A 24,613-nucleotide genomic window follows, 5' to 3' on the forward strand; every position below is an offset into this window, starting at 1 on the left:
CGTAGAATTGGAAAAAGACAGTCGTTTGGTGCCCATAGGTGAAAAGTGCTTTGGGGTGGTATAGGCAAATTCCACCAGCAGTTGAAGTTTGGACTTTGGAAGTAACTCAGGTTAGTTTATAATATTGGTTAATTTCCTCTTTTTTTTTTGAGATGGAGTATCACTTTCACTCTGTCACCCAGGCTGCAGTGCAGTGACACGATCTTGGCTCCTTGCAACCTCCACCTCCCTGGCTCAAGTAATCCTCCTGCCTCAGCCTCCTATGTAGCTGGGACTACAGGCACGTGCCAGCACACCTGGCTAATTTTTTTATATTTTCACCATGTTGGCCAGGCTGGTCTCAAACTTCTGACGTCAGGTGATCCATCTGCCTTGGCCTCCCAAAGTGCTGGGATTACAGGCGTGAGCCACTGTGCCTGATCAATATTGGTTAATTTTCATATGAGAACAAAATGAGCTTTTGCCACTATTCCTAAGGAAAATCACAAATTACATAAATTAGAGATATTCTGCTTCTGAGTATTCTGCTCTGAAGTGCCACCATTGATTCGCCTTCACATTCATTTGTTTGGTCCCCCAACTGTAAAAGGTATGGGAGAGTCATGGTTTAGCAAAATAAAGAACTGACAGAGCTAGAAAGAGGCTTGGTAAAAGTAAGATAATCATGGTGCTACTCTATCCCTTTGTTTTGCTGAGCAAGTTATTCCATTGATGTGGCTTTTTGTCCCAACGCTTTTGCCCCTGCTTTCCATACCAGCCCTTAAAATTTCAGTGTATGGTCATTTATACAGCATACTCATTACTGAACTGCCAAAACCTAAACAGTCATCTCTGACAAGAAGAAAAAGACTTCCTTTCCTGACATAAGAATAATAATGGTCACTCACCACTGTTCTTGCAAGCAATACATGCATTTGTTTAGGTCTTCAACTTTCTTTACCTGGACTAAAGCAGAAGCTGCACGGCTGGTATACATCAGCTTGTCAACCCTTGTTTGTCAAGAAGGCCAGTGTCAAAGACTCTTTAATTCTTTGGTGTAAGATTAGGTTTGCTTCGGCCGGACACAGTGGCTCACGCCTGTAATCCCAGCACTTTGAGAGGCCAAGACGGGCGAATCATGAGGTCAGGAGATCGAGACCATCCTGGCTAACACGACGAAACCCCATCTCTACTACAAATACAAAAAATTAGCCAGGCGTGGTGGCGGGCATCTGTAGTCCCAGCTACTCAGGAGGCTGAAGCAGGAGAATGGTGTGAACCCAGGAGGTGGAGCTTGCAGTGAGCCGAGATCACACCACTGCACTCCAGCCTGGGCGAGAGTGCAAGTCTCCATCTCAAAAAAAAAAAAAAGATTAGGTTTGCTTCTCAAACCTAAAGGTGCTACAAACTCTAGGGGCAAGGAGGGTGTGGCAGGCCTCTTAAAAATTCATATTCATGGCCGGGCATGGTGGCTTATGCCTGTAATCCCAGCATTTTGGAAGGATGAGGCGGATGGATTGCCAGAGGTCAGGAGTTCGAGACCAGCCTGGCTAAATGGCGAAACCCCATCTCTACTAAAAATACAAAAATTAGCCAGGCATGGTGGCACACGCTTGTAGTCCCAGCTACTCGGGAGGCTGAGGCAGGAGAATCACTTGAACCCGGGAGGCGGAGGTTGCAGTGAGCCAAGATCGCACCACTGCACTCCAGCCTGGACAATAGAGCAAGACTCCGTCTCAAAAAAAAAAAATTCAAATTCACCTGGGCTTGGTGACTTGCATCTGTAGTTCCAGCTATTCTGGAGGCTGAGGTGGGAAGATCACTGGAGCCCAAGAGCTCAAGACCAGTCTGGACAACAGAGCGAGATCCTATCTCTGTTTAAATAATTTTAAAAATTAAAATTAAAAAAAAAATTCAAATTCCCAGGAGTCACTGCCCTCCAGCCCTAAGATTTTGCTTTATACAGTGTGCAATAGGGGAAATAAGGTATTCACAAAACCTTCCTTCCTCCCCATCCCCTTGTACCCCCATAGAGTAATAGGAGACGGGGTATCTGAGGGCCATACTGTGGGAAGCACTGCCCATGGAAGAGGGAGGAGGAGCAACAACCCCCTTTTTGTTTTCATTGCCTAGATTATTTAGAACCCAACAGGAAAAGATAAGGATTGGAAAGTTTCCAGAATAATGCGTTCCTCCCAGAGATCATGGTTTAAAGTGAAGTTTACAAATGTTATATCAAGATGATGGGATTATAGAGATTTTTCTCCTTTAAAGAGTTTTTAGCCGAGCGAGCGCAGTGGCTCACGCCTGTAATCCCAGCACTTTTGGAGGCTGAGGCGGGTGGATCACCTGAGGTCGCAAGTTTGAGACCAGCCTGACCAACATGGAGAAACTCTGTCTCTACTGAAAACACAAAATTAGCCGGAAGTGGTAGCACATGCCTATAATCCCAGCTACTCAGAAGGCTGAGGCAGGAGAATCTCTCGAACCTGAGAGGCGGAAGTTGCAGTGAGCCGAGATCGCGCCATCGCACTCCAGCCTGGGCAACAAGAGCAAAACTCTATCTCAAAAAAAAAAAAAAATTTTTTTGGAGCCGGGCACAGTGGCCTGTAGTCCTAACACATTGGGAGTCCACGACAGGAGAATTGCATGAGCCCAGGAGTTTGACACCATCCTGGGCAACATAGCAAGACCCTATCTCTACAAAAATTTAAGATTTTTTGATTTATAATGTTTTTACTACATTGGTTTTAACAAGTTGTTTTGACAGTTTAAAATTTTTTCTGAGAGGCCGGGTGTGGTGGCTCACGCCTGTAATCCCAGTACTTTGGGAGGCTGAGGCAGGAGAATGGCGTCAACCCGGGAGGTGGAGCTTGCGGTGAGCTGAGATCGCACCACTGCACTCCAGCCTGGGTGACAGAGCGAGATGCCGTCTCAAAAAAAGAAAAAAAAATTTCTGAGAACCATAGTTTGACTTTTGTTCAAACCCCTGATATGACTTAGACTGCACATCCAGAAGTTACTATTTTTTTTTTTTTTAACTTTTACTTTGGGTGTTACTGTCATTACTTTTCCTAGAAACATCACCTCGGGGCTTCTACAGTGTGAATTCCAGCACTGGATTCCATAATAAAACCAATCCTGTGGGTCCCTTTAGGAAGAGCCCCTTGTGGTGGTTGTGGACTGGGCTGAGAGTGGGTGCTGTGGGTGAGGTGGGCGGATGGGGATGAGAAGCATCAACTCACCAGCCTCTGCATTCCAGGGAGGCACGACCTCACGGTGAGAGCCGCAAGCACCCCTTCCTCAGGCCACAGCTTGGCATCTTTGTTCACCTGGTTACCTTGGGCAAGAACCAGCCCCATCTTTAAAACGCGCTGCCGCCTGGCTGGACCTCAGACCAGAAGCTGGAGAATCTACGCCGTGCACTTCCTGGGCCACCTCCTTTCCCCTCCCCAGCGGGAGAAGCGGCACTTTGTCACTTGGGTGAATCAACAGCCTCTGCTTTTTCCAGAAAGCAAGAGAACTGAAAATCCCGGATTAACTAAGTGACAGTATTTTTGTTTGCACTTACTACACACCTCCACTGTATAGAAACCTCTGCAGATTTCAAGAGACTTTATTCTTGTACAATTTTAATCAGTTCTTACTGTAGAATCTGGAGTCAATGCTCTAATCTGTTTTTTATAAATAATATATATTATGTATATGAAATGTGTATCTATAGTATGTCTGGAGACAGACAAGGCTGCACACTAAAATGCAGATAAAGGTGATTCGTAGAAAATCATAAGGTACTGGACTTTGTTACAAAGCAACTTGGGCGATCTCTTATAACATGAGCAGATGAAAAATATTTTATTGCCTAAGAATGAGCTTGCAAATCCCTCTTTGCAGAAAAGGTTATAGAATGCTGTTCTTTATAACCAAAGAACTTACATAAGACAACATTTTTGCTGTCCACTCTTTTGTATGAACATGTATGTTTGACTGCAAGTTTGGTGCCATAATTCCCTTGGATACCAAGCCACGTGCTGCCGTTCTCTGTCCTTTGTTTCATAAGCACACTGAGAAATCTCACAGCTATATTCTTTGGTCTTCCACCTGCCCCACCACCTGCTGACTTGACATTGTATTATAACTGTTGACAGTGACTGGGGCTCTGACTCCGTAGTTGCCTGGACCGTGGCTCAGCCCAGCTGGGCAGGTGGAATGAAAAGAGCAGTATTACTGTAAGAAAACACAAGGACAGCCAGGAGTTGTGGTGGGGTGGGTGGGGTGGGAGGTGTTGATTTTTGTGTGTTTTTGTGTGTGTGGTTTTGTTTTGGATTGGTAGGTTTCACTGTGGTGTGGTTTTGCTGTTGTTATTTTGCTTGATTCTGGAAAATGCTGAGGAGACAGACTGAGCTATGAAGTGCAACGGTTCACACTTTACCATGTTTGCAGGAGATGATCGAATACAGATGACCCTGCTGTCATGTCTTCATTTGTAAAATTATCCTACGAATGGAGACATTGAAGGATTATGTGTATGGAAATTTTTACAAAAGTCCTTTCTGTACCTATTCTGTAGATGCCTGTATAATCGGTCTGGATGTACAGCTATAAATGTGTTGTGAGAGCAAGAGAGAGAGAATGCGTACACAGCCTGCTGTACCTTTTTTCTTTTAAGTTCTTCGAGTTGGTAAATGAGTAAGATATTGGAAACCTTAATGAAAAGCTGCTGTTCATGATTTGTGTGTATAGTGAGCTGACTGTAGTATTTTACTATTGTCTGTTAAAAAAAGAAAAACTGTAATTTATATCCCCTTTCAACTTTATTGTGTTTAATTGGTACAGATTTCTGTGTGTGTGTGTGTGTGTGTTTTAGAATACAAACCGTGTAATTCAGATTTTAAAACATCAATTGTTTGTCTTTAATAACCCTGCCTTTAGTTTCAAATCTAACTTACCATATTTCTATGTGTGCATGTCTCTGTAGTGTTAATAATAATATCAGCTGGCATTTATTATGGGTCAACTGTGTATTAGGCACTGTTCTAAACATTTGATATTCATTATCTCATTTAATCCTCACAGCAACAGACCCATAGGTACTGTGGACATTAAGTGTTTGACAGGTGGAAAACTGAGGCAGAGAAGTTACTGATGGAGCTGTAGCAAAGCCAGGATGCAGGCCACACTTTGCTTGTCAGTCTCTGTGTTCAGCCTGGTGACATGTCATGGACGGACAGGCCTCTTGAAAATTGGGCACCTTCAGAGGACAGAAGGGTGTGGTGAGTGTCACAAGTTCCAGACAGACCAATCCCATCGTGGTGGAGGGGGGCTATCTGGAGCAGGTAGGACATGGTATGTTACACCTGTTAACGATGCTTAAATCTTTACAGCAAGCAGCAGTGCCCTGCCACCTGTGAAATAGTGGCTGAAAGTAGCTTATCATAAAAATCTTATCTAAAAACAGAATTATTACAGAATCTTTTCAGAAAAATCTCAGCAGGCCGGGCACGGTGGCTCACGCTTCTAATCCTGGCACTTTGGGAGGCCGAGGTGGGCGGATCACGAGGTCAGGAGATCGAGACCATCCTGGCTAACACGGTGAAACCCCATCTCTACTAAAAATACAAAAAATTAGCCGGTCATGGTGGCAGGGGCCTGTAGTCCCAGCTACTCGGGAGGCTGAGGCAGGAGAATGGCGTAAACCCGGGAGGCGGAGCTTGCAGTGAGCCGAGATCGCGCCACTGCACTCCAGCCTGGGCAACAGAGCGAGACTCCGCTCAAAAAAAAAAAAAAGAAAAAGAAAAATCTCAGCTGTTCAAAATACCCTTTCTGAAGTTACAAAGAATTAGATCTAGCCTGTTCTGGACAGAAGGGTGCCCTGTAGAGACTTCCCTGGGAAAGGAGAGAAGGGACCCAAAAAAAATCCCAAAACTTACTTGAATTTTAGAGAATGGGTTTGGAAAGAGGAAAGCAGCTATTTAATAGTTAAATAAAAGATAACAACTAAATGTATAGTTCAAGACAAAATGAACAAATATCATTTGCCTTGCTAGTGTGAGACCAGTGGTATTCAGGTCAGTGACATTGTCATCTGTCATGACTAGAACAAACTGGGTTTAGGACATTTTATTGGCTAGTTAGAGGCATGGGTTTAACGATTATTTCCAAGATACAGTAGTACCAGTGTCAGCACATTTGTTGATAGTTTTTTGGACACACATTTTATCATAACAGAAATACAACCTTGTGTTTCTATGGCACCGACTTACGGGGAGAATAGCTGTTTATAAAAAGACCTTTGGGACTATGGCTCGAACTGTCCTCTAGCACAGGAGTAGGAGTCGTGGGGACCAGCTGCAGGGTCCTCATTGTGTCCTCCTGGGGAGAGGAAAGGGTCATTTGGAGCTGCCAGTTTCCCTTCCTGGAGGCCTCTGGCGGTTTGGTGAGAAATGGAAAGAATTTGCTCAAAGGGAAACCAGAAAAGAAGCAACTCCTTACCTAAAAAGTTCATTTTGCCTTGGTTGTGAGTTCTTTCATTAAGGAAGATAAACTCTGGCCAGGCGCGGTGGCTCACGTCTGTAATCCCAGAACTTTGGGAGGCCAAGGCGGGTGGATCTCCTGAGGTCAGGAGTTCAAGACCCACCTGGCCAACATGGTGAAATCCCGTCTCTACTAAAAATACAAAAATTGGCCGGGCGCGGTGGCTCAAGCCTGTAATCCCAGCACTTTGGGAGGCCAAGGCGGGTGGATCTCCTGAGGTCAGGAGTTCAAGACCCACCTGGCCAACATGGTGAAATCCCGTCTCTACTAAAAATACAAAAATTGGCCGGGCGCGGTGGCTCAAGCCTGTAATCCCAGCACTTTGGGAGGCCGAGACGGGTGGATCACGAGGTCAGGAGATCGAGACCATCCTGGCTGACACGGTGAAACCCTGTCTCTACTAAAAAATACAAAAAAACTAGCCGGGCGAGGTGGCAGGCACCTGTAGTCCCAGCTACTCGGGAGGCTGAGGCAGGAGAATGGCGTGAACCCGGGAGGCGGAGCTTGCAGTGAGCCAAGATCAAGCCACTGCACTCCAGCCTGGGCAGCAGAGCGAGACTCTGTCTCAAAAAAAAAAAAAAAAAAAAATTACTCGGAAATGGTAGCACATGCCTATAGTTTCAGCTACTCAGGAGGCTGAGGCAGAAGTATCATTCAAAGCCGGGAGGTAGAGGTTGCAGTGAGCCGAGATCACACCACTGCACTCCAGCCTGGGCGACAGAGTAAGACTCCGTCTGAAAAAAAAAAGAAAAAATATATATATATGCCACATGATTCAAAACTAAAGAATGTAGAGCCTGAAAAAAACCAACAGTTGGGAGTAGCTTCCTTGGGAATAATGTCCTTTGCTAGACCAGCTTTTGTAGGCACTATGTTCTTTTTTTTTTTTTTTTTTTTTTTTTGTGAGATAGAGTCTCACTCTGTCACCCAAGCTGGAGTGCAGTGGCGCAATCTCAGCTCACTGTAAACTCTGCCCCCTGGATTCAAGTGATTCTCCTGCCTCAGCCTCCCGAGTAGCTGGGATTACAGGCTAGCCTGCCACCACACCCAGCTAATTTTTGTATTTTCAGTAGAGACGGAATCCACCCACCTTGGCCTCAAAGTGTTGGGATTACAGGCATGAGCCACCATGCCTGGCTGACACTACGTTCTTTAAGGAACAAGGCTATGATCCATTTAAAGATTTGTACCATCTAATAGAATACAAAGGAAATCATTGCTAGGTGACCGTGAAGATTCTTTGATGTTTTTTCAAAAAGACAAAAATAAGGTCTGGTTAGAGAATGAAAAATATCTACATCTCAGAACAACTCTAGTTAATCTAAAAAGCTCCCTACGATTGCCAGCCTACTTGTAGTCTCTTAATACGTCCAGCCAGTACATGAGAAAATGTTTTTGGTTCCGCAGGATGTAGAAGATAAGATATTTTTAATTTAAAAAAAATTTTTTTGGAATCTATCACAATTATATTTCAGACACAGACACTGTGGTATTTCCGTGTTTGTGGTATTTACTGTGCAGTTTGTCATTAACAACTTGCATGGAGTAGGGCGCCATAGAATTTGCCTTAGTGTTTCAGTTCAAATAGAGATCCTAATTCAAATGTCATAATTCAAATTCAAACACAGTATGCTTGTTGTAGAATTTATGAGGTTTGGTGATGTTTCCTTTTTTATTAAAATTTTTGCAGGGATAATATATTGTGACAGTCTTTGCAGCTACAGAGAACAGGACAGGCCATCAGGGTATCTGACTGAAAACCTAAGCAAGAGAAGTGAGACAAACCATCTCATCTGTATCCTCCCACTAACAGGCTGTGTCATTTTGGATTTCTGAGGTCTGTGTCCTTCTACGTAAAGTGAGGAAATGAAACGAGCAGCGGTTCTCAAAGGGTGGTTGAGGAGGGGCGGTCCTCAAGAGACTTTCACGGATAGTCAAGGTCAAAGCCATTTTTATATTACTAATACATCATTTGACTTTTTCACTCTATTTCTTTCATGAGTGTGGAGAGGAGTTTTCCAGAGGCTACCTCACGTGTGATATTGTAACAGACTGAATGCAAAGCAGCTTTGGGAATCCAGCTTTCATCTATTAAGTCAGACATTACAGAGATTTACAAAATGTAAAATAATGCCACTCTTCTCACTAAAAATAATTTAAAAAGCTTTAGGGTTAGGTAAGGACAAGATACTGTGTTCTACTAAATTATGCTGCCCCAGCCAATAATTATTTTTTTAATTATAATATTTTAGAAGCTTTAGAATAATGTTGAAAAAAAAGCTAATTACATGACTATGCTTTATTATAAAGTAACGCTTTCTGGTCATGTAATTAAAAAGTATTGAAAGAAAATGTAACTGAGGCCTGCAATCCCAGCACTTTGGGAGGCCCAGGTGGGGAAATCACCTGAGGTCAGGAGCTCGAGACCAGCCTGACCAACATAGTGAAATCCCGTCTTACTGAAGATACAATGGTGGCACAGCCCTGTAGTCCCAGCTATTTGGGAGGCTGAGGCAGAAGAATCGCTTGAACCAAGGAGGCAGAGGTTGCAGTGAGCCGAGATCGCGCCATTGCACTCCAGCCTGGGCGACAGAGCGAGACTCCGTCTCAAGAAATAAACATTAAAAATATAAAAATTTGCTAGGCCGGGCGCGGTGGCTCACGCCTGTAATCCCAGCACTTTGGGAGGCCGAGGCGGGCGGATCACAAGGTCAGGAGATCGAGACCACGGTGAAACCCCGTCTCTACTAAAAATACAAAAAATTAGCCGGGCGCGGTTGTGGGCGCCTGTAGTCCCAGCTACTCGGGAAGCTGAGGCAGGAGAATGGCGTGAACCCGGGAGGCGGAGCTTGCAGTGAGCCGAGATTGCGCCACTGCACTCCAGCCTGGGCGACAGAGCGAGACTCCGTCTCAAAAAAAAAAAAAAAAAAAAAAAAAAAAATTTGCTGGGCATGGTGGCAGGCACCTGTAATCCCAGCTACTTGGGAGGCTGAGGCAGGAGAATCGCTTGTACCCGGGAGGTGGAGGTTGCAGTGAGCCGAGACTATGCCATTGCACTCCAGCCTGGGTGATGAAGCAAGACTTCATCTCAAAAAAAAAAAAATGTAATTGAGTAAGAGTTCTTGCTCTCCTTTTCTGCTCCAAGAGCTAAAAAGAAAAAGTATGCACGTGTGTGTGTATAAATAGGAAAAATATATAAAGATGTCAGCTAGAGTTAGTTATCAGTTACCCGAAAGCTCAACTGGGACTGGGAGAATCCACTTTTAGAGTGGATCCACTTCCTCGCTCTGTAGACCCCTCCATACTGCTTGAATGTCCCCACAATGTGGCAGTTGGCATCCCCAGAGCAAGTGGTCCAAGACAGCAAGCAGAAGCCACAGTGCCTCTTCTATGACGTGGTCTCAAGTCACACTTCACTTCCACCATAATCTATTCATGAGCAGTGAGATACTAAGTCCAGCCCCCACTGAACGGGAGGGGAACTGGGCTCTTCATTTTGTGAAGAAGACTGTCAAAGGATTTGTAGACATATTTTAAAACCACCGTAACTATTATGAAGTTACATACCTGAAGCCATGGGGCAAAGCGAAGCTAACTGAAACCTCTCAGTGAACTGGGAATCCAACTCCTTTATTCATAAAGAGCAGAGTCAAAAGGAAAGGCACATCCCATGGAAGACAAAGGAGATATTAATAAAGAAAAAAGTCAAAATACTAGGATTATCTGAATGTGTGACTTATAGTCAGTAATCAAACTGTACTGCTATTCCTGGTGGAGGCAAGTGCACTCCGTCACCCAGGCTGCAGTGCAGTGGTGTGATCAGGCTCACTGCAGCCTCAGCCTCTTGGACTTTGATCCTCCTGCCTCAGCCTCTTTAGCAGCTAGAACCACAGGCACGGGCCACCACAACCAGCTGATTTTCTCATTTTTTGTAGAGACGTAGTCTTGCCATTTCAGGACCTCTTGAGCTGTCAGGAGTCTCTGGCTTTGAAATCCTGAGCTCAAAGAGATCCTCCCGCCCTGGCCTCCCAAAATGCTGGGATTACAGGCATGAGCCACCACATTCGGCCCACCTCTATTTTTAGTTGGATTGTTCTCATTTGATGCTTTGCAGATCCGCTTCATTAGAGACACAAGCATACCAATATATTTTATGGCTTTGGTCAAAGTAGGAAATTCAGACACATCTTTACTTACTAAGGCATATGATATTAACAATTAGATTTAGGAAGAAAACTGCCAAAAAAAAGGGGTTTATGAACATAGGCTTTTTTTTTGCTGAAGATATTGAAAGATCAGATTTTTTACTAAGATGTGTTACACATCCAAATGTTTCAGAATAAGCAAGGGTTCCAGGCTCTTGAAGCTCGTAAAATGAAACTTTAAAGCTGGCTAACTGGAAAAAGAAACATAAAGGGATTTATGAAGTTTAAAAGTTTTCTTTAAAAAATAAAACTTTTTAATGAAACTTAAACGTTTTCTTTAAAAAATAATTTTTTTTTTTTTTTTTTTTTTTGAGATGGAGTCTCACTCTGTCACCCAGGCTGGAGTGCAGTGGCGCGATCTCGGCTCACTGCAAGCTCCGCCTCCCAGGTTCACACCATTCTCCTGCCTCAGCCTCCTGAGTAGCTGGGACTACAGGCGCCCGCCACTAAGCCCAGCTAGTTTTTTTGTATTTTTAGTAGAGAGGGGGTTTCACCGTGTTAGCCAGGATGGTCTCGATCTCCTGACCTCATGATCCGCCCGCCTTGGGCTCCCAAAGTGCTGGGATTACAGGCGTGAGCCACCGCGCCCGGCCGGTTAAAAAATAAATTTTAAAAAATTTAATGAAACTTAGAAGTTTTCTCTTAAAAAATAAAAAGGATTTAAAAGAGAATAGTTTTAAAAGGAAAATAAGCTAACAAAAAATAAAATGTAAAAATAAACGAACTATCAAAAACTGGTACAGATATGTAGAAAAGTATTCCTGATCAGCTTCTTCCTGTTTAAGCTCTTGCAGGTAAATATTCAATATGCACTCAGCCTCAGAGTTCCTTTTCCCCTCTTGAAGTCTGTCCCCTGAGCCCCATGCTTCTAAGGATGGGTCTGGAAGGTTCCTTTTTTTATCCTATTGGCCAGGGTAGCACCTGTAATCTGTTGTCTTCTGCTAGTTTCTGCTGACCCTGGTTGAGGAGTAGTTTTCTCATCTAATTGTTGGTCATAGATTTCTGTCCTGGCCTCACTCACCACTGATGTCAATAATGGTCTGTCCTCCAGGAAACTTTCTGCAGGACAATTGCCTGGCAAACTCTGCTCAAAGCTTTTCCCGCTGGTCTTGCACTGGTACTTATGAGGCTCAGCTGCCCTTGCCTCTGGCTCCGGCTCTGGGCTGTCTGGCACACAGCCCCTGCCATGGCACCCCTGTACCATACCTGTGCTGTGGTGAACCTGGACAGTCATAGTGACTCTTAATTTTCAGCATTCTTGGCCAGGCGCGGTGGCTCATGCCCAGCACTTTGGGAGGCTGAAGTGGGCAGATCACCTGAGACCAGGAGTTCAAGACCAACCTGGCCAACATGGTGGAACCCCGTCTCCACAAAAAATACAAAAAAATTTAGCCAAGCATGATGGTAGGTACCTGTAATTCCAGCTACTTGGGAGGCTGAGGCAGGAGAATCGTTTGAACCCGGGAGGCGGAGGTTGCAGTGAGCCAAGATCGCGCTATTGCACTCCAGCCTGAGTGACAAGACCACGACTCTATCTCAAAAAAATTTCAGCTTTCTTCTTGCATTACTCATGGGTTCTTTCAGGAACTCATCCATGCCTCAAAGAGGACCAACCGAATGTTTTTTGGAGCCTATCTATCTATTCCTTCCATTCTATCCAAGCAAGGCTGGGAGGGTGCCAATAGAAAGCAGCAAAGCACCAGCCGATGCTCTCTCAATTTCTCTCTCAAACTATCTGAGCCTCAAAAAGTGTTGCTCATACCCAACTCCTCACCTCAGCCCCAGGTGTAGAGCACTGGGTGTCCTCTTACGGACTAAGATGCATCCTCCCCCCAGTCTCAACCTCCTGATTCCCTCTGCCTCACTTTTCTCTTCCCCGCCCCTGATTTCTCGTTTCTCCTTCCCTTCTTGTCTCAGAGGAACTACCCTTAGATCACAGAGCCTACACTCTGGCTTATAACAAAGTACTGACTTCAAAGCTTTTTTTTTTCTTCGTAATAGAGATAAGGTCTCGCTATGTTCCTCAGGCTGGTCTTGAACTCCTGGGCTCCAGCAGTATTCCTGCCACAGCCTCACAAAGTGCTGGAATCACAAGTGTCACCATGCCTAGCCCTTTTTTTTTTTTTCCTAAGAGATGAAGTCTCAGGCCGAGCGCGGTGCCTTATGCCTATAATCCCAGCACTTTGGAGGCCCAGATGGGTAGATCACTTGAGGTCAGGAGTTCGAGGCCAGCCTGGCCAACATAGTGAAACCCCCTCTCTACTAAAAACACAAAAATTAGCCGAATGGGATGGCACGTACCTATAATCCCACCTATTCGGGAGGCTGAGGTGAGAAAATCACTTGAAGCCGGGAGGCAGAAGTTGCGGTGAACCAAGATGGTGCCACTGCACTCCAGTCTGGGCAACAGAGTCAGATTCTGTCTCAAAAAAATATATAAAAAATATGTCCACTGTATTGCTATTTATTAAATGTAAGAGATTTAATATGCATTGCTCCCATAATCATTCCAACAGCCTCATGAGGTAGATACTGTCATTAACCCCATTTTACAGATGCGGAAATTGTGTCTCAAAGGGGTTAAGGATCTGTCAGGGTTACAGAGTATCACTTAATATGAGCTTACAAAAAAACAACAACAAGGCCGGGTGCCGTGGCTCACACCTGTAATCCCAGCACTTTGGGAGGCTGAGGCAGGCGAATTGCGAGGTCAGGAGATCAAGACCATCCTGGCTAACACGGTGAAACCCCATCTCTACTAAAAAATACAAAAAATTAGCCAGGCGTGGTGGCGGGCACCTGTAGTCCCAGCTACTTGGAAGGCTGAGGCAGGAGAATGGCGTGAATCCCAGAGGCGTGATTCACCGTGCCGCTGCACTCCAGCCTGGGTGACAGAGCAAGACTCCATCTCAAAAAAACAACAGCAACAGAAGGTCACAAGGGTCAGGGGCAGTAGCTCACACCTGTAATCCCAGCACTTTGGAAGGCCGAGGCAGGCAGATCACGAGGTCAGGAGTTCATAACCAGCCTGGCCAACATGGTGGAACCCCATTTCTATGAAAAATACAAAAATTAGCTGGGTGTGGTGGCACACGCCTGTAATCCCAGCTACTTGGGAGGCAGAGGCAGGAGAATCACTTGAACCCGGGAGGCGGAGGTTGCGGTAAACCTAGATCGTGCCACTGCACTCCAGCCTGGGCAGCAGAGTGAGACTGTCAAAAAAAAAAAAAAAAAAAATCACAAAGGCCAGAAAGGGAAGGAGCTAGGCTTCAAATCCAGGAAAATTGTTTGCATCAGAATCTGTCAGTCTCAGCCGGGCATTGTGGCTAATGCCTGTAATCCCAGCGCTTTGGGAGGCAGAGGTGGGTGGATCATAGAGGTCAGGAGTTCAAGACAAGCCTGGCTAACATGCTGAAATCCCATCTCTACTAAAGATACAAAAATTAGGTGGGGCGCATGGCTCATACCTGTAATCCCAGCACTTTGGGAGGCCAAGGTGGGCAGATAATGAGGTTAGGAGATCGAGACCATCCTGACCAACATGGTAAAACCCCATCTCTACTACAAATACAAAAAAATTAGCTGGGCATGGTGGCGCACGCCTGTAGTCCCAGCTACTCGGGAGGCTGAGGCAGGAGAATGGCTTGAACCCGGGAGGCGAGGGTTGCAGTGAGCCAGGATTGCACCACTGCACTCCAGCCTGGTGACAGAGTGAGACTCTGTCTCAAAAAAAAAAAAAAAATAAAATAAAATAGATTAGCCGGGCGTGGTGATGGGTGCCTGTAGTCCCAGCTTCTTGGGAGGCAGAAGCAGAAGAATCGCTTGAACCAGGAGGTGGAGGTTGCAGTGAGCCAGGATCATGCCACTGCACTTCAGCCTGGGTGACAGCGCAAGACTCTGTCTCAAAAAAAAAAAAAAATCTGTCAGTCAAAATCTTGTTCAGAAGAACTGTATAGAACTGTATAGTAGCTGCCACAGTTATACTTGACTTAGTTTTGAATTTTCAGCAGAAAAGGAAAAACTGCAGGCAGCGGCATTCCTCCTTTCCGGGCAGCTCTGATACTTTGCTGTTTGTTTCCCCTTTACCTGGTGATCTCCAGCCTTTAAGGTGATAAAATGTAGCTCTTGACTAAAGATTGGGGCACCCCTGACACAAATTCAGTATATAGACAGGAAAGATCTTTCTTTTTTTCAAGACACAATTTCACTCTGTTGCCCAGGCTGGATGGAGTGCAGTGGCATGATCTTGGCTCACTACAACCTCCACCTCTTGAGTTCAAGCAATTCTCATGCCTCAGCCTCCCAAGTAGCTGGGATTACAGACGCATGCCGCCATGCCAGGCTAATTTTTTTTGTGTTTTGTTTTGTTTTGTTTTTTTGAGATGGAGTTTCACTCTTTTTGCCCAGGCTGGAGTGCAATGGCGTGATCTCGGCTCACTGCAGCCTCCACCTCCCGGGTTCAAGCAATTCTCCTGCCTCAGCCTCCCAAGTAGCTGGAATTACAAGCATGTGCCACCACCCAGCTAATTTTGTATTTTTAGTAGAGATGGGGTTTCTCCATGTTGGTCAGGCTGGTCTTGAACTCCCGACCTCATGTGATCCACTTACCTCAGCCTCCCAAAGTGCTGGGATTACAGGCATGAGCCACTGTGCCCGGCCAATTTTTTGTATTTTTAGTAGACACAGGGTTTCACCATTTTGGCCAGGTTAGTCTTGAACCCCTGGGCTCAAGTGATCCACCCACCTCAGCCTCCCAAAATGCTGGGATTACAGGCGTGAGCCACTGCGCCCAGCCAGGTAAGATCATTCTTTACACAACAAAAACAAAAACATACAAACAAACAAACTTGAGAAAATAAGCTTATTCTAAAATGTAGTAAAGGCCAGGTGCAGTGGATCACGCCTGTTAATCCCAGCACTTTGGGAGGGCAAGGCAGGCGAATCACCTGAGGTTGGGAGTTTGAGACCAGCCTGGCCAACGTGGTGAAACCCTGTCTCTACTAAAAATACAAAAATTAGCCAGGCATGGTGGCGCGTGCCTGTAATCCCAGCTACTCGGGAGACTGAGGTAGGAGAATGACTGGAACCCAGGAGGCGGAGGTTGCAGTGAACCAAGATTGCACCATTGCCCTCCAGCCTGAACAAGAGTGAGACTCCGTCTAAAGAAAAAAATAGTAAAAATACACTTTATAGTAAAAATATAATATGAGAGGGAGCGTCACTCCCCACTCATCAAGCGTGAGGTGTGCCACACAGTGACTTCCTTCCAAAGAGAATGGAAAGTGGAAAATGTAACTTTGTAGTAGAGAAACGACAAACACAACTTCAGGTGGTCAAAGTCAACATCAACAGTGATAAGTCATGTGGATAGTAGGTACCATGTGATACAAATGGCACTTCACCAATGTGATTGTCCTCCCCAAACCCGTAACTCCAGTCTAATTATGAGAAAAACATCAGGCCTACAATACACCTTAGCATACTCCTCAAACAGGTCAAAGACATCAAAATCAGTCTGAATGCTGTCTCCCTCCTAAGCCAAGATCCTCCTCGTCTTTCAAGGTCCAGCTAAAAGCCAACTACTCAAAATAGCTTTCCCTCTTCATGCTTCCTCAGGATCTGGATTTTCTATCAAAAGTTTTTATTTTCTTTTCCATTGCAGTTGTTTTCATGTTTAGCTTACCAATTAAACTCTCAGTTCCTTTTCCATACTTCACTAGCCTTTCTTTGCCCGAAATTAAGTACAGGGTTTTGCATATGAAAAATTCTTAGATGTATGTCAGATTTTAATGTTTTCAAGTTAAAAAATAGCTGGTGTGGGTTTCACTTACATTTTATGCTACTAGTTTGCTCATTTTAATTAAAGAGTGAATTAATTAATAGAAGGAAAGATCCCAAAAATGCAACGACACAATGTCTTCTCATCAGTCAATCAATGAAAGCATAAAATCAAGATAGAAACGAATATGTGCACTCTCAAATTAGGCATCGTTCTGAAACACTTGTAAATCAGTTGATAGGAACTGAGGCAATTTTTTCTCTCTGTGCCATAGATCAGTGACCCCAAGGAAAGTTGCCTAATCCAGGGGATATATAAGATCATTCATTGGGATTTGGAAAGAAAATATTAGGTTTTCTCACTCTATGTTTTGCCTCAATGATTTGTTTATATTCTTTACATGTACCATAATGTATAATTATAGTAGCTTTACAGCATATTTTAAAAGTTGTTAAGGTAAGTCTCCCCTTCACTTTTTTTTTTTTTTTTTGAGACAGGGTGTCACTCTGTCACCCAGACTGGCACGAGGCTTACTGCCTCCTCAACCTCCTAGGCTCAAGCAATCCTCCCACCACAGCCTCCCATGTAGCTGGGACTACAGGTGCATACCACCACACCAAGCTAATTTTTGTATTTTTGTAGAGAGAGTTTCTCACTATGTTGCCCAGGCTGATCTCAAACTCCTGTGCTCAGGTGATCCTCCTGCCTCAGCCTCCCAAAGTGCTGGGATTACAAGCTCAAGCCCACCACACCTGGCCTTCACTATTCTTTTTCAAAAATGTCTTTTAACAATTTTCATACGTCATACTTTTTTTTTTTTTTTTTTGAGATGAGCGTCTTCCTATGTTGCCCAGGATGGACTCAAACTCCTGGCCTGAAACAATTCTCCCGCCTCAGCCTCCTGAATAGCTGGGACTATAGGTGTGTACCAACCTGCCCAGCTTCATATGGTCACATTTTAAAATTAAATTTAAAGTCACTTGTTTGGTGTAGAGGGTAGTGAGGGGAATATTGTCTCTGCTCAGAAACATGTTTTAATGAGCTAGTTGAGATGGAAAGATGAAGCTCACCAGGGTTCACTGAGGCAAGCCAGTTTTTAGACATTATAAGATGACCACATGGAAAGTGACATTAGCAAGATGGCCCCTAGTGTTTGTTCCTCCTACAAAGATAGCCAAAACAACAAATAAATGATGCCTTTTTTCCCCGCCCCCCACCAAGACAGAGTCTTGCTCTGTCGCCAGGCTGGATCCAGTGCAGTGGCATGATCTTGGCTCACTGCAACCTCCGCCTCCCGGGTTCATGATGTGGTTTCGGCCAGGCTGGTCTCAAACTCCTGACCTCAGGTGATCCGCCTGCCTCAGCCTCAAAGTGCTGGGATTACAGGAGTGAGCCACTGTGCCTGGCCAACAACGACATTTTAATGAAAATAACTGAGAGTGCTGGAGTGCACCAGAGGAGTAACAGAATCTCGGGATGACCACAGAGAATGGAAGGAAATGACAGGCCTCCATTATTGTGTCCCCCAGTTGGGATCAGCTGAGAACTAGCTTCTCCCTTCAGCAAAGAGGTAAACAAGAGGATCCCAGGAACTCCCATCAACTTTGGACACCTACAAACCTCACTACTCTCCCCTGCAGTCCTCGTAGGCACTAAGCCCAGCTGAGGAAGCTGCCTGGAGTCCACACAGCTGTGCTGACCGGAGAGAAGGAGCCAGCACTGGCCACTCCCCCGCCCTGATCCACATGCTGCTGAATTGGAACTATGGCTGGAGTGTGATTGGCTCTGTGGGCAAGTAGTTACAGATCCCCATTCATCCCTGAAGCTACATTGCCTTTGAACCACCCAGCCTGGTGTCCCAACATCCCCAAGCTGAAATGGGAGCAGCAGTTACACCCTTCTTCATGGGGCCAGGCGGAGGTGAAGCCACTCCACTGACCCCTCCTCAGGCAGGAGCTAAAGCAGTTTCCTGTTTCTGGGGGGGCACAGTGGCTCACGCCTGCAATCCCAGCACTTTGGGAGGCCGAGGCAGGCGGATCGCCTTACCTCAGAAGTTTGAGACCACCCTGGGCAACATGGTGAAATCCCATCTCTACTAAAATACAAAAAATTAGCCGGGCATGGTGGCACACATCTGTAATCCCAGCAACTCGAGAGGCTGAGGCATGAGAATTGCTTGAACCCAGGAGGCAGAGGTTGCAGGGAGCCGAGATTGTGCCTCTGCACTCCAGCTTGGGCTACAGAGTGAGACTCGGTCTCAAAATAAAATAAAATAAAAGTAAAGCAGTATCGGCTGGGCACGGTGGCTCACACCTGTAATCTCAGCACTTTGGGAGGCCGAGGCGGGCGGATCACGAGGTCAGGAGATCAAGACCATCCTGGCTAACACGGTGAAACCCCGTCTCTACTAAAAAAATACAAACAATTAGTGGGGCGTGGTGGCGGACGCCTGTAGTCACAGCTACTTGTGAGGCTGAGGCAGCAGAATGGCGTGAACCCGAGAGGCGGAGCTTGCAGTGAGTGGAGATGCGCCACTGCACTCCAGCCTGGGCGACAGAGTGAGACTCCATCTCAAAAAAATAAATAAATTAATTAATTTAAAAATAAATAAATAAATAAAGCAGTATCCTGTTTCATGGCAAAACAGCATCTTGACTGCTCAGAGCAGTCATGTCTCCCCACTGCCTAAGTCCATGCAGCACCCGGCATCCCAGGTAATGAATGGTGTGTTGGCCACCCAGAACGATCATGTACCCCAATACCTAAGCTGAAGCAATTGTCTGCATTCCAGGGAAATAGTACTAGGCTGCCCAGAACAGTCATGCTCCCAGGCCTGAGCTGAACTGGCACATTGCCCCCACTAGGGAATCAGTGTCCTGGTCAATCTCAGCAGCTGTGCATCTCTGGGCTGAGATGAGGTAGGACCCTACATCCCAGGGAAACAGAACAGTGGCTGAGCTGAGACACCCTACCCTACAAGCCAAACAACTCCAGCGCTCTGCTTCCCTGGGGCTGGAATATGCCCCTAAAGCCTGAGCTGCTGAGATACCCTCTCCCTGGAGAATAAAATCATTGCTATGCTGTTCGCTGCCCCAGCCCAGGTCCCAGAGGACAGTGGTGCTCCATTATTATTGGGTACTTGCTACCACTGCAGCTGGTCTCACAGAGGCTGGGATACTGCCAAGCCCCACCATCCCAGGGTCTAGAGTCACTACTACACAGTGCCTCATCCCCTGGGACCTCAGTTCCCACTGAGCTCTATTGGCTCAGGTTCCTGAATTGCAGCTATACCCTGATCCCCAGACCCAAACCTCTAGAGCACCCCCTCATTGCCAGAGTCAGGTTAGGGCTCTGCCCTGTCCCCCATCCCCACTAGAGTTAGAATCACAGTTATAAAATGCAGTCCTTTGGGCCCAAGCTCCTAAGGGGTGCCTCAGGGTCGCAGATCCTAGCTCTAGGTAACCTACATCCAAACTTCCTACAGAGAGCAAAGCTGCATCCCAAGACCCGGATGCCATAATAGGCTTGAGAGACCCTGAGACTAAGACCCTCACCCCACAGCCACTCCAAGCACCTGAACATGGAACTCACAGGATATTAACAACCTACACTGTTACCGCCACTGCCACAAACAGCCTAGGCCACTGAGGTGTCCGTGTTTTTTTATTGGTGGCATTGAATGCAGCTGTAGAAGCTGCACAGACTATACCACTGCATGTATTGGGAAACAGAGTCATTACATCTTCCCAACTGGCACACTAAACTCAACTAGAGGTGGAAGAATTTCACTACAAAATCCACTCCAGATATTTTGGAAGAGGCAGCCAGGAGTGGTGGCTCACACCTATAATCCCAGCACTTTGGGAGGCCGAGGCAAGCAGATCGCTTGAGGCAGGGAGTTCAAGACCAGCCTAGCCAACATGGCGAAACCCTGTCTCTACTAAAAAATACCAAAAAATAATTAGCCTGCCGCAGTGGCGAGCACCTGTAATCCCAGCTACTCGGGAGGCTGAGGCAGGAGAATGGCTTGAACCCGGGAGGCAGAGGTTGCAGTGACCCGAGATCATGCCATTGCACTCCAGCCTGGGTGACAGAGCAAAACTCCGTCACACACAAAAAAAAGAAATGAAAAAAAATGACAATTAGATTGACAGCAGACTTTTCAAACATACCAATAGAAATCAAAAGATGATGGAACAGCTTCAAAATTCTGAGAGAAAATGCCAACCTATACTTCAGTTTCTAGCTAGTTAACAATTCATGGAAAGGACAAATAATAGTTTAGGCAAAGACAGAAAGAATTTATCATTTATAGGTGATCCTATTAAAAGAACTACTTAAGGGACCAGGTGCAGTGGCTTATGCTTGTAATCCCAGCTCTTAGGGAAGCTGAGCTTGGAGGATCACTTGAGGCCAGGAGTTTGAGGCTGCAGTGAGCTGTGATTGTGCCATCACACTCTAGCCTGGGCAATAGGGTGAGACTCTCTAAAAAAATAAATAAATACAAATAAATAAATGAAAGAACTACTTAAGGAAGCACTTTAAGAAGAAGGAAATTGGCCAGGCGCAGTGGCTCACACCTGTAATCCCAGCACTTTGGGAGGCCAAGGTGGGTGGATCATGAGGTCAGGAGATTGAGACCATCCTGGCTAACACAGTGAAACCCCATCTCTACTAAAAATACAAAAGAAATTAGCCAGGCATGGTGGTGGGCACCTGTAGTCCTAGCTACTTGGTAGGCTGAGGCAGGAGAATGACATGAACCCGGGAAGCAGAGCTTGCAGTGAGCAGAAATCGCTCCACTGCACTCCATTCTGCACAACAGAATGAGATTCCGTCTCAAAAAAAAAAAAAAAAAAAAGAGGAAATTAATCACTTCTTGGCCTTTTGGCTAAGATCAAGTGTAGTATCTGTTCTGATCAGTTTAATATCTGGAAGGAAAAGAAAGAAATAATTAAATCTGGAAGGAAGGAATAAGAATCAAGAAAGAGTCCAGGAGCGGTGGCTCACGCCTGTAATCCCAGCACTTTGGGAGGCCGAGGCAGGTGGATCACTTGAGGTCAGGAGTTCTAGACCAGCCTGGCCAACATGGTAAAACCCCATCTCTACTAAAAATACAAAAATTAGCCAGGCATGGTGGCAGGTGCCTGTAATCCCAGCTATTCAGGGGGGCTGAGGCAGGAGAATCGCTTGAACCCAGGAGGCAGAGGTTGCAGTGAGCAGAGATCGCACCATTGCACTCCAGCCTGGGGGACAAGAGTGAGACTTCATCTCAGAAAAAAAAAAAAAATCAAGAAAGAGTAGTGAGCAAAGGAATTGGTCAATATGTGGGTAAATCGAAACAAGCATCAACAAAATAACAAAACAAAAGGTGTGATAGTGTGAAAACAAAGTAGAACTAAAATATGGTCAATGGTAAGAGGAGTGATTGGCGTGAAAAGCATTCTCAAGCTCTTGTACAGTAGTCTCCCTTTATCCATGGGGGATATGTTCCAAGTCCCCCGGTGGATGCCTGAAACCACAGATAGTAGTAAACCCTATGTACACAGTATGCCAGTTGATCTGATAACTGAGATGGCTACTAAGTGACTAACAGGCACTGCATGAAGGAGGGGGAAGTAGGTGTGGGAAGTTGCAGTGTTCTAGGCGTGCAGTGAGGGAAAAGGCTGGATCGCATTCCACGTTCAATTAGAAGGTGTTCACTTATTTTTGTACATTTATTCACTGTACTAAGTGAATACTCTGAACCAGGCCTCACGGGTTCAGTGCTCTGGAGAATAAACCTCTGGGCTCCTGTGAAGATGAGAAGAGAGAAGTACACAGCTACTGATCCCCAGTTCTCCTCTCCCACCCTGACTGCCTAAGGTGGGAGAGAAGACCTGGGGATCAGTAGGTGTGTACCCAGACTCTGTTGGTTTCCAAACTCATCTCCTTGTTTTCAGCCATGGGCCTCTCTCCAGCTTCCCATGGTACCCAAGAGCCTCCTCAAGGTTCTCTTTACATCTCCTCATAAATACCTTCTCCTGGTCCTTAGGCTGTAATGTTCTCTGCTCTGCTAAATGAGGTATCTCTTATCTATTTGCTTTTCCTCTCCCAAAATTGTAATAAAATATTTTGTCGGCTGGGCGTGGTGACTCATGCCTGTAATACCAGCACTTTGGGAGGCCGAGGTGGGCGGCTCACAAGGTCAGGAGATCGAGATCATCCTGGCTAACACGGTGAAAACCCATCTCTACTAAAAATACAAAAAATTAGCCAGGTGTGGTGGTGCGCACCTGTAAGTCCTAGCTACTCGGGAGGCTGAGGCAGGAGAATGGTGTGAACCCAGGAGGCGGAGCTTGCAGAGAGCCGAGATCTCACCACTGCACTCCAGCCTGGGCAACAGAGCAAGACTCCATCTCAAAAAACCCCAGCTCTAATACTTGACACCTAGGTGAACTTGGGCAGGTTATTTAATCTTTTTTAAACATGTATTTTAATTTAATTTTTACATTTTTTATTTTTTGTAGATGACATGGTCTCACTCTCTTGCCCAGGCTGGTCTTGAACTCCTGGCCTCACACAATCCTCCCACCTTCACTTCACAAAAAGTGCTGGGATTATGAGCATGTGCCACTGCACCTGGCCTGTTTAACCTTTCTAAGCCTTAATTTACTTATCTGTAAAATGGGAGCAAAAAAATGAAAACAAAAAAAGAAAACAATGGGAGCAATGGTACATGCTATTTTATAGGATGATTGTGAAAATTAAATGAGATGCTACATATAAAGTGTCTGGTATTGAACCTGGTGTATTACAAAATTTCAGTGTATGTCAGTTCTCTTTTGTCCTTTCTGCACCTCTGTCATTCTAGTGCTGTCAATAAAAGAGAAGTAGGAGATGCACTTTATTATAATTATTATTTTTTGAGATGGAGCACTCTGTTGCCCAGGCTGGAGTGCAATGGTGCGATCTCGGCTCACTATAACTTCTGCCTCCCGGGTTCAAGTGATTCTTCTGCCTTAGCCTCCTGAATAGCCGGGATTACAAGTGCACGCCATCACGCTCAGCTAATTTTTGTATTTTTGTAAACATGGAGTTTCACCATGTTGGCCAGGCTGGTCTCTAACCCCGACCTCGTTCCACTCACCTTAGCCTCCCAAAGTACTGAGATTACAGGCGTGAGCCACTGCGCCCGGCCAGAGATGTACTTTAATAAACAATATTAAGCTTTTTAAAAACTACTCGATGAAAATAATGTAATACCACACCCAAAATAGTATAAAACACACTGGAATTTGAATCAGGAGATGTCCATTCTGTCACTTAGTCACAAAATTGTGACTTTGAGTATTTAACCTAAGCTCTCTGAGCCTTGGTTGCCTTTTTGTGTGTGTGTGTGTGTGATACGGAGTCTCACTCTGTCAGCCAGGCTGGAGTGCAGTGGTGCGATCTCGGCTCACTGCAGCCTCCACCTGCCAGGTTCAAGCAATTCTCCTGCCTCAGCCTCCCGAGTAGCTGGGATTACAGGTTCCCACCACCACATCCCGCTAATTTTTGTATTTAGCAGAGACAGGGTTTCACCATGTTGGCCAGGCTGGTCTCAAACTCCTGACATCGGGTGATCCGCCGGCCTCAGCCTCCCAGAGTGCTGGGATTACAGGCGTGAGCCACCGCTGTCTGCCCAACCCTCGGTTGCCTTTAATGAAACAGGAGTAACTCAGGAAAATGTATTAAGTGAATGAATGAATGAATGAAAAATGGGGAAAGAAAAAAAAAAAAAAGGATTCTTACTTGGACAAAGCACCACAAAGAACAAGGTCTTTTGTCTAAAGTAGAAATACCTAAAACAATGCAAATAGTATGAGAAATCAGCTTTTTAGCCAAGGGAGCACTTGTTGGCAAGACTTGCTGATAAAGTCTCCCTAAGGTTCAAGTCCATCCAGGCCAAGTCCCTAGAGCAGGCCCCCAGGGCTCAGCCAGGAGCAGCAAGTAGCCTAAGGCAAGCTGTTCCCATTGGGCCCTCCCCTTCTGCCGAATCCCACTCAGACACAGCTGTTACCAGCCAGGACTGCTCTCCACCCCTCAGGAAGCACAGATCTGCATTTCCGGAGCCATAAGGCCCAAGTCCAGTGGG

At 45.7% G+C, this 24,613-nt stretch overlaps 1 protein-coding gene and 1 pseudogene across 7 annotated transcripts in view; both read left to right on the forward strand.

Annotated features, from left to right (window-relative positions):
- The window catches only part of KIF13A (kinesin family member 13A), a 230,435-nt gene extending 225,559 nt beyond the window's left edge, over positions 1-4,876 (forward strand). For all 7 annotated transcript variants that reach the window (XM_005553953.4, XM_065544379.1, XM_005553957.4 and 4 more), the window contains one exon: positions 3,242-4,876. In XM_005553953.4, coding sequence (XP_005554010.3) covers positions 3,242-3,262 — 21 coding nt within the window. In that variant the 3' untranslated portion in view covers positions 3,263-4,876. The remainder of the gene's footprint in view (positions 1-3,241) is intronic.
- A 16,492-nt stretch (positions 4,877-21,368) lies between these two features.
- Positions 21,369-21,472, forward strand: LOC123573287 (U2 spliceosomal RNA; annotated as a pseudogene).
- The last annotated feature ends 3,141 nt before the right edge of the window (positions 21,473-24,613 follow it).

Source organism: Macaca fascicularis, chromosome 4 (assembly GCF_037993035.2).
Source record: "Macaca fascicularis isolate 582-1 chromosome 4, T2T-MFA8v1.1".
Taxonomy (NCBI): domain Eukaryota; kingdom Metazoa; phylum Chordata; class Mammalia; order Primates; family Cercopithecidae; genus Macaca; species Macaca fascicularis.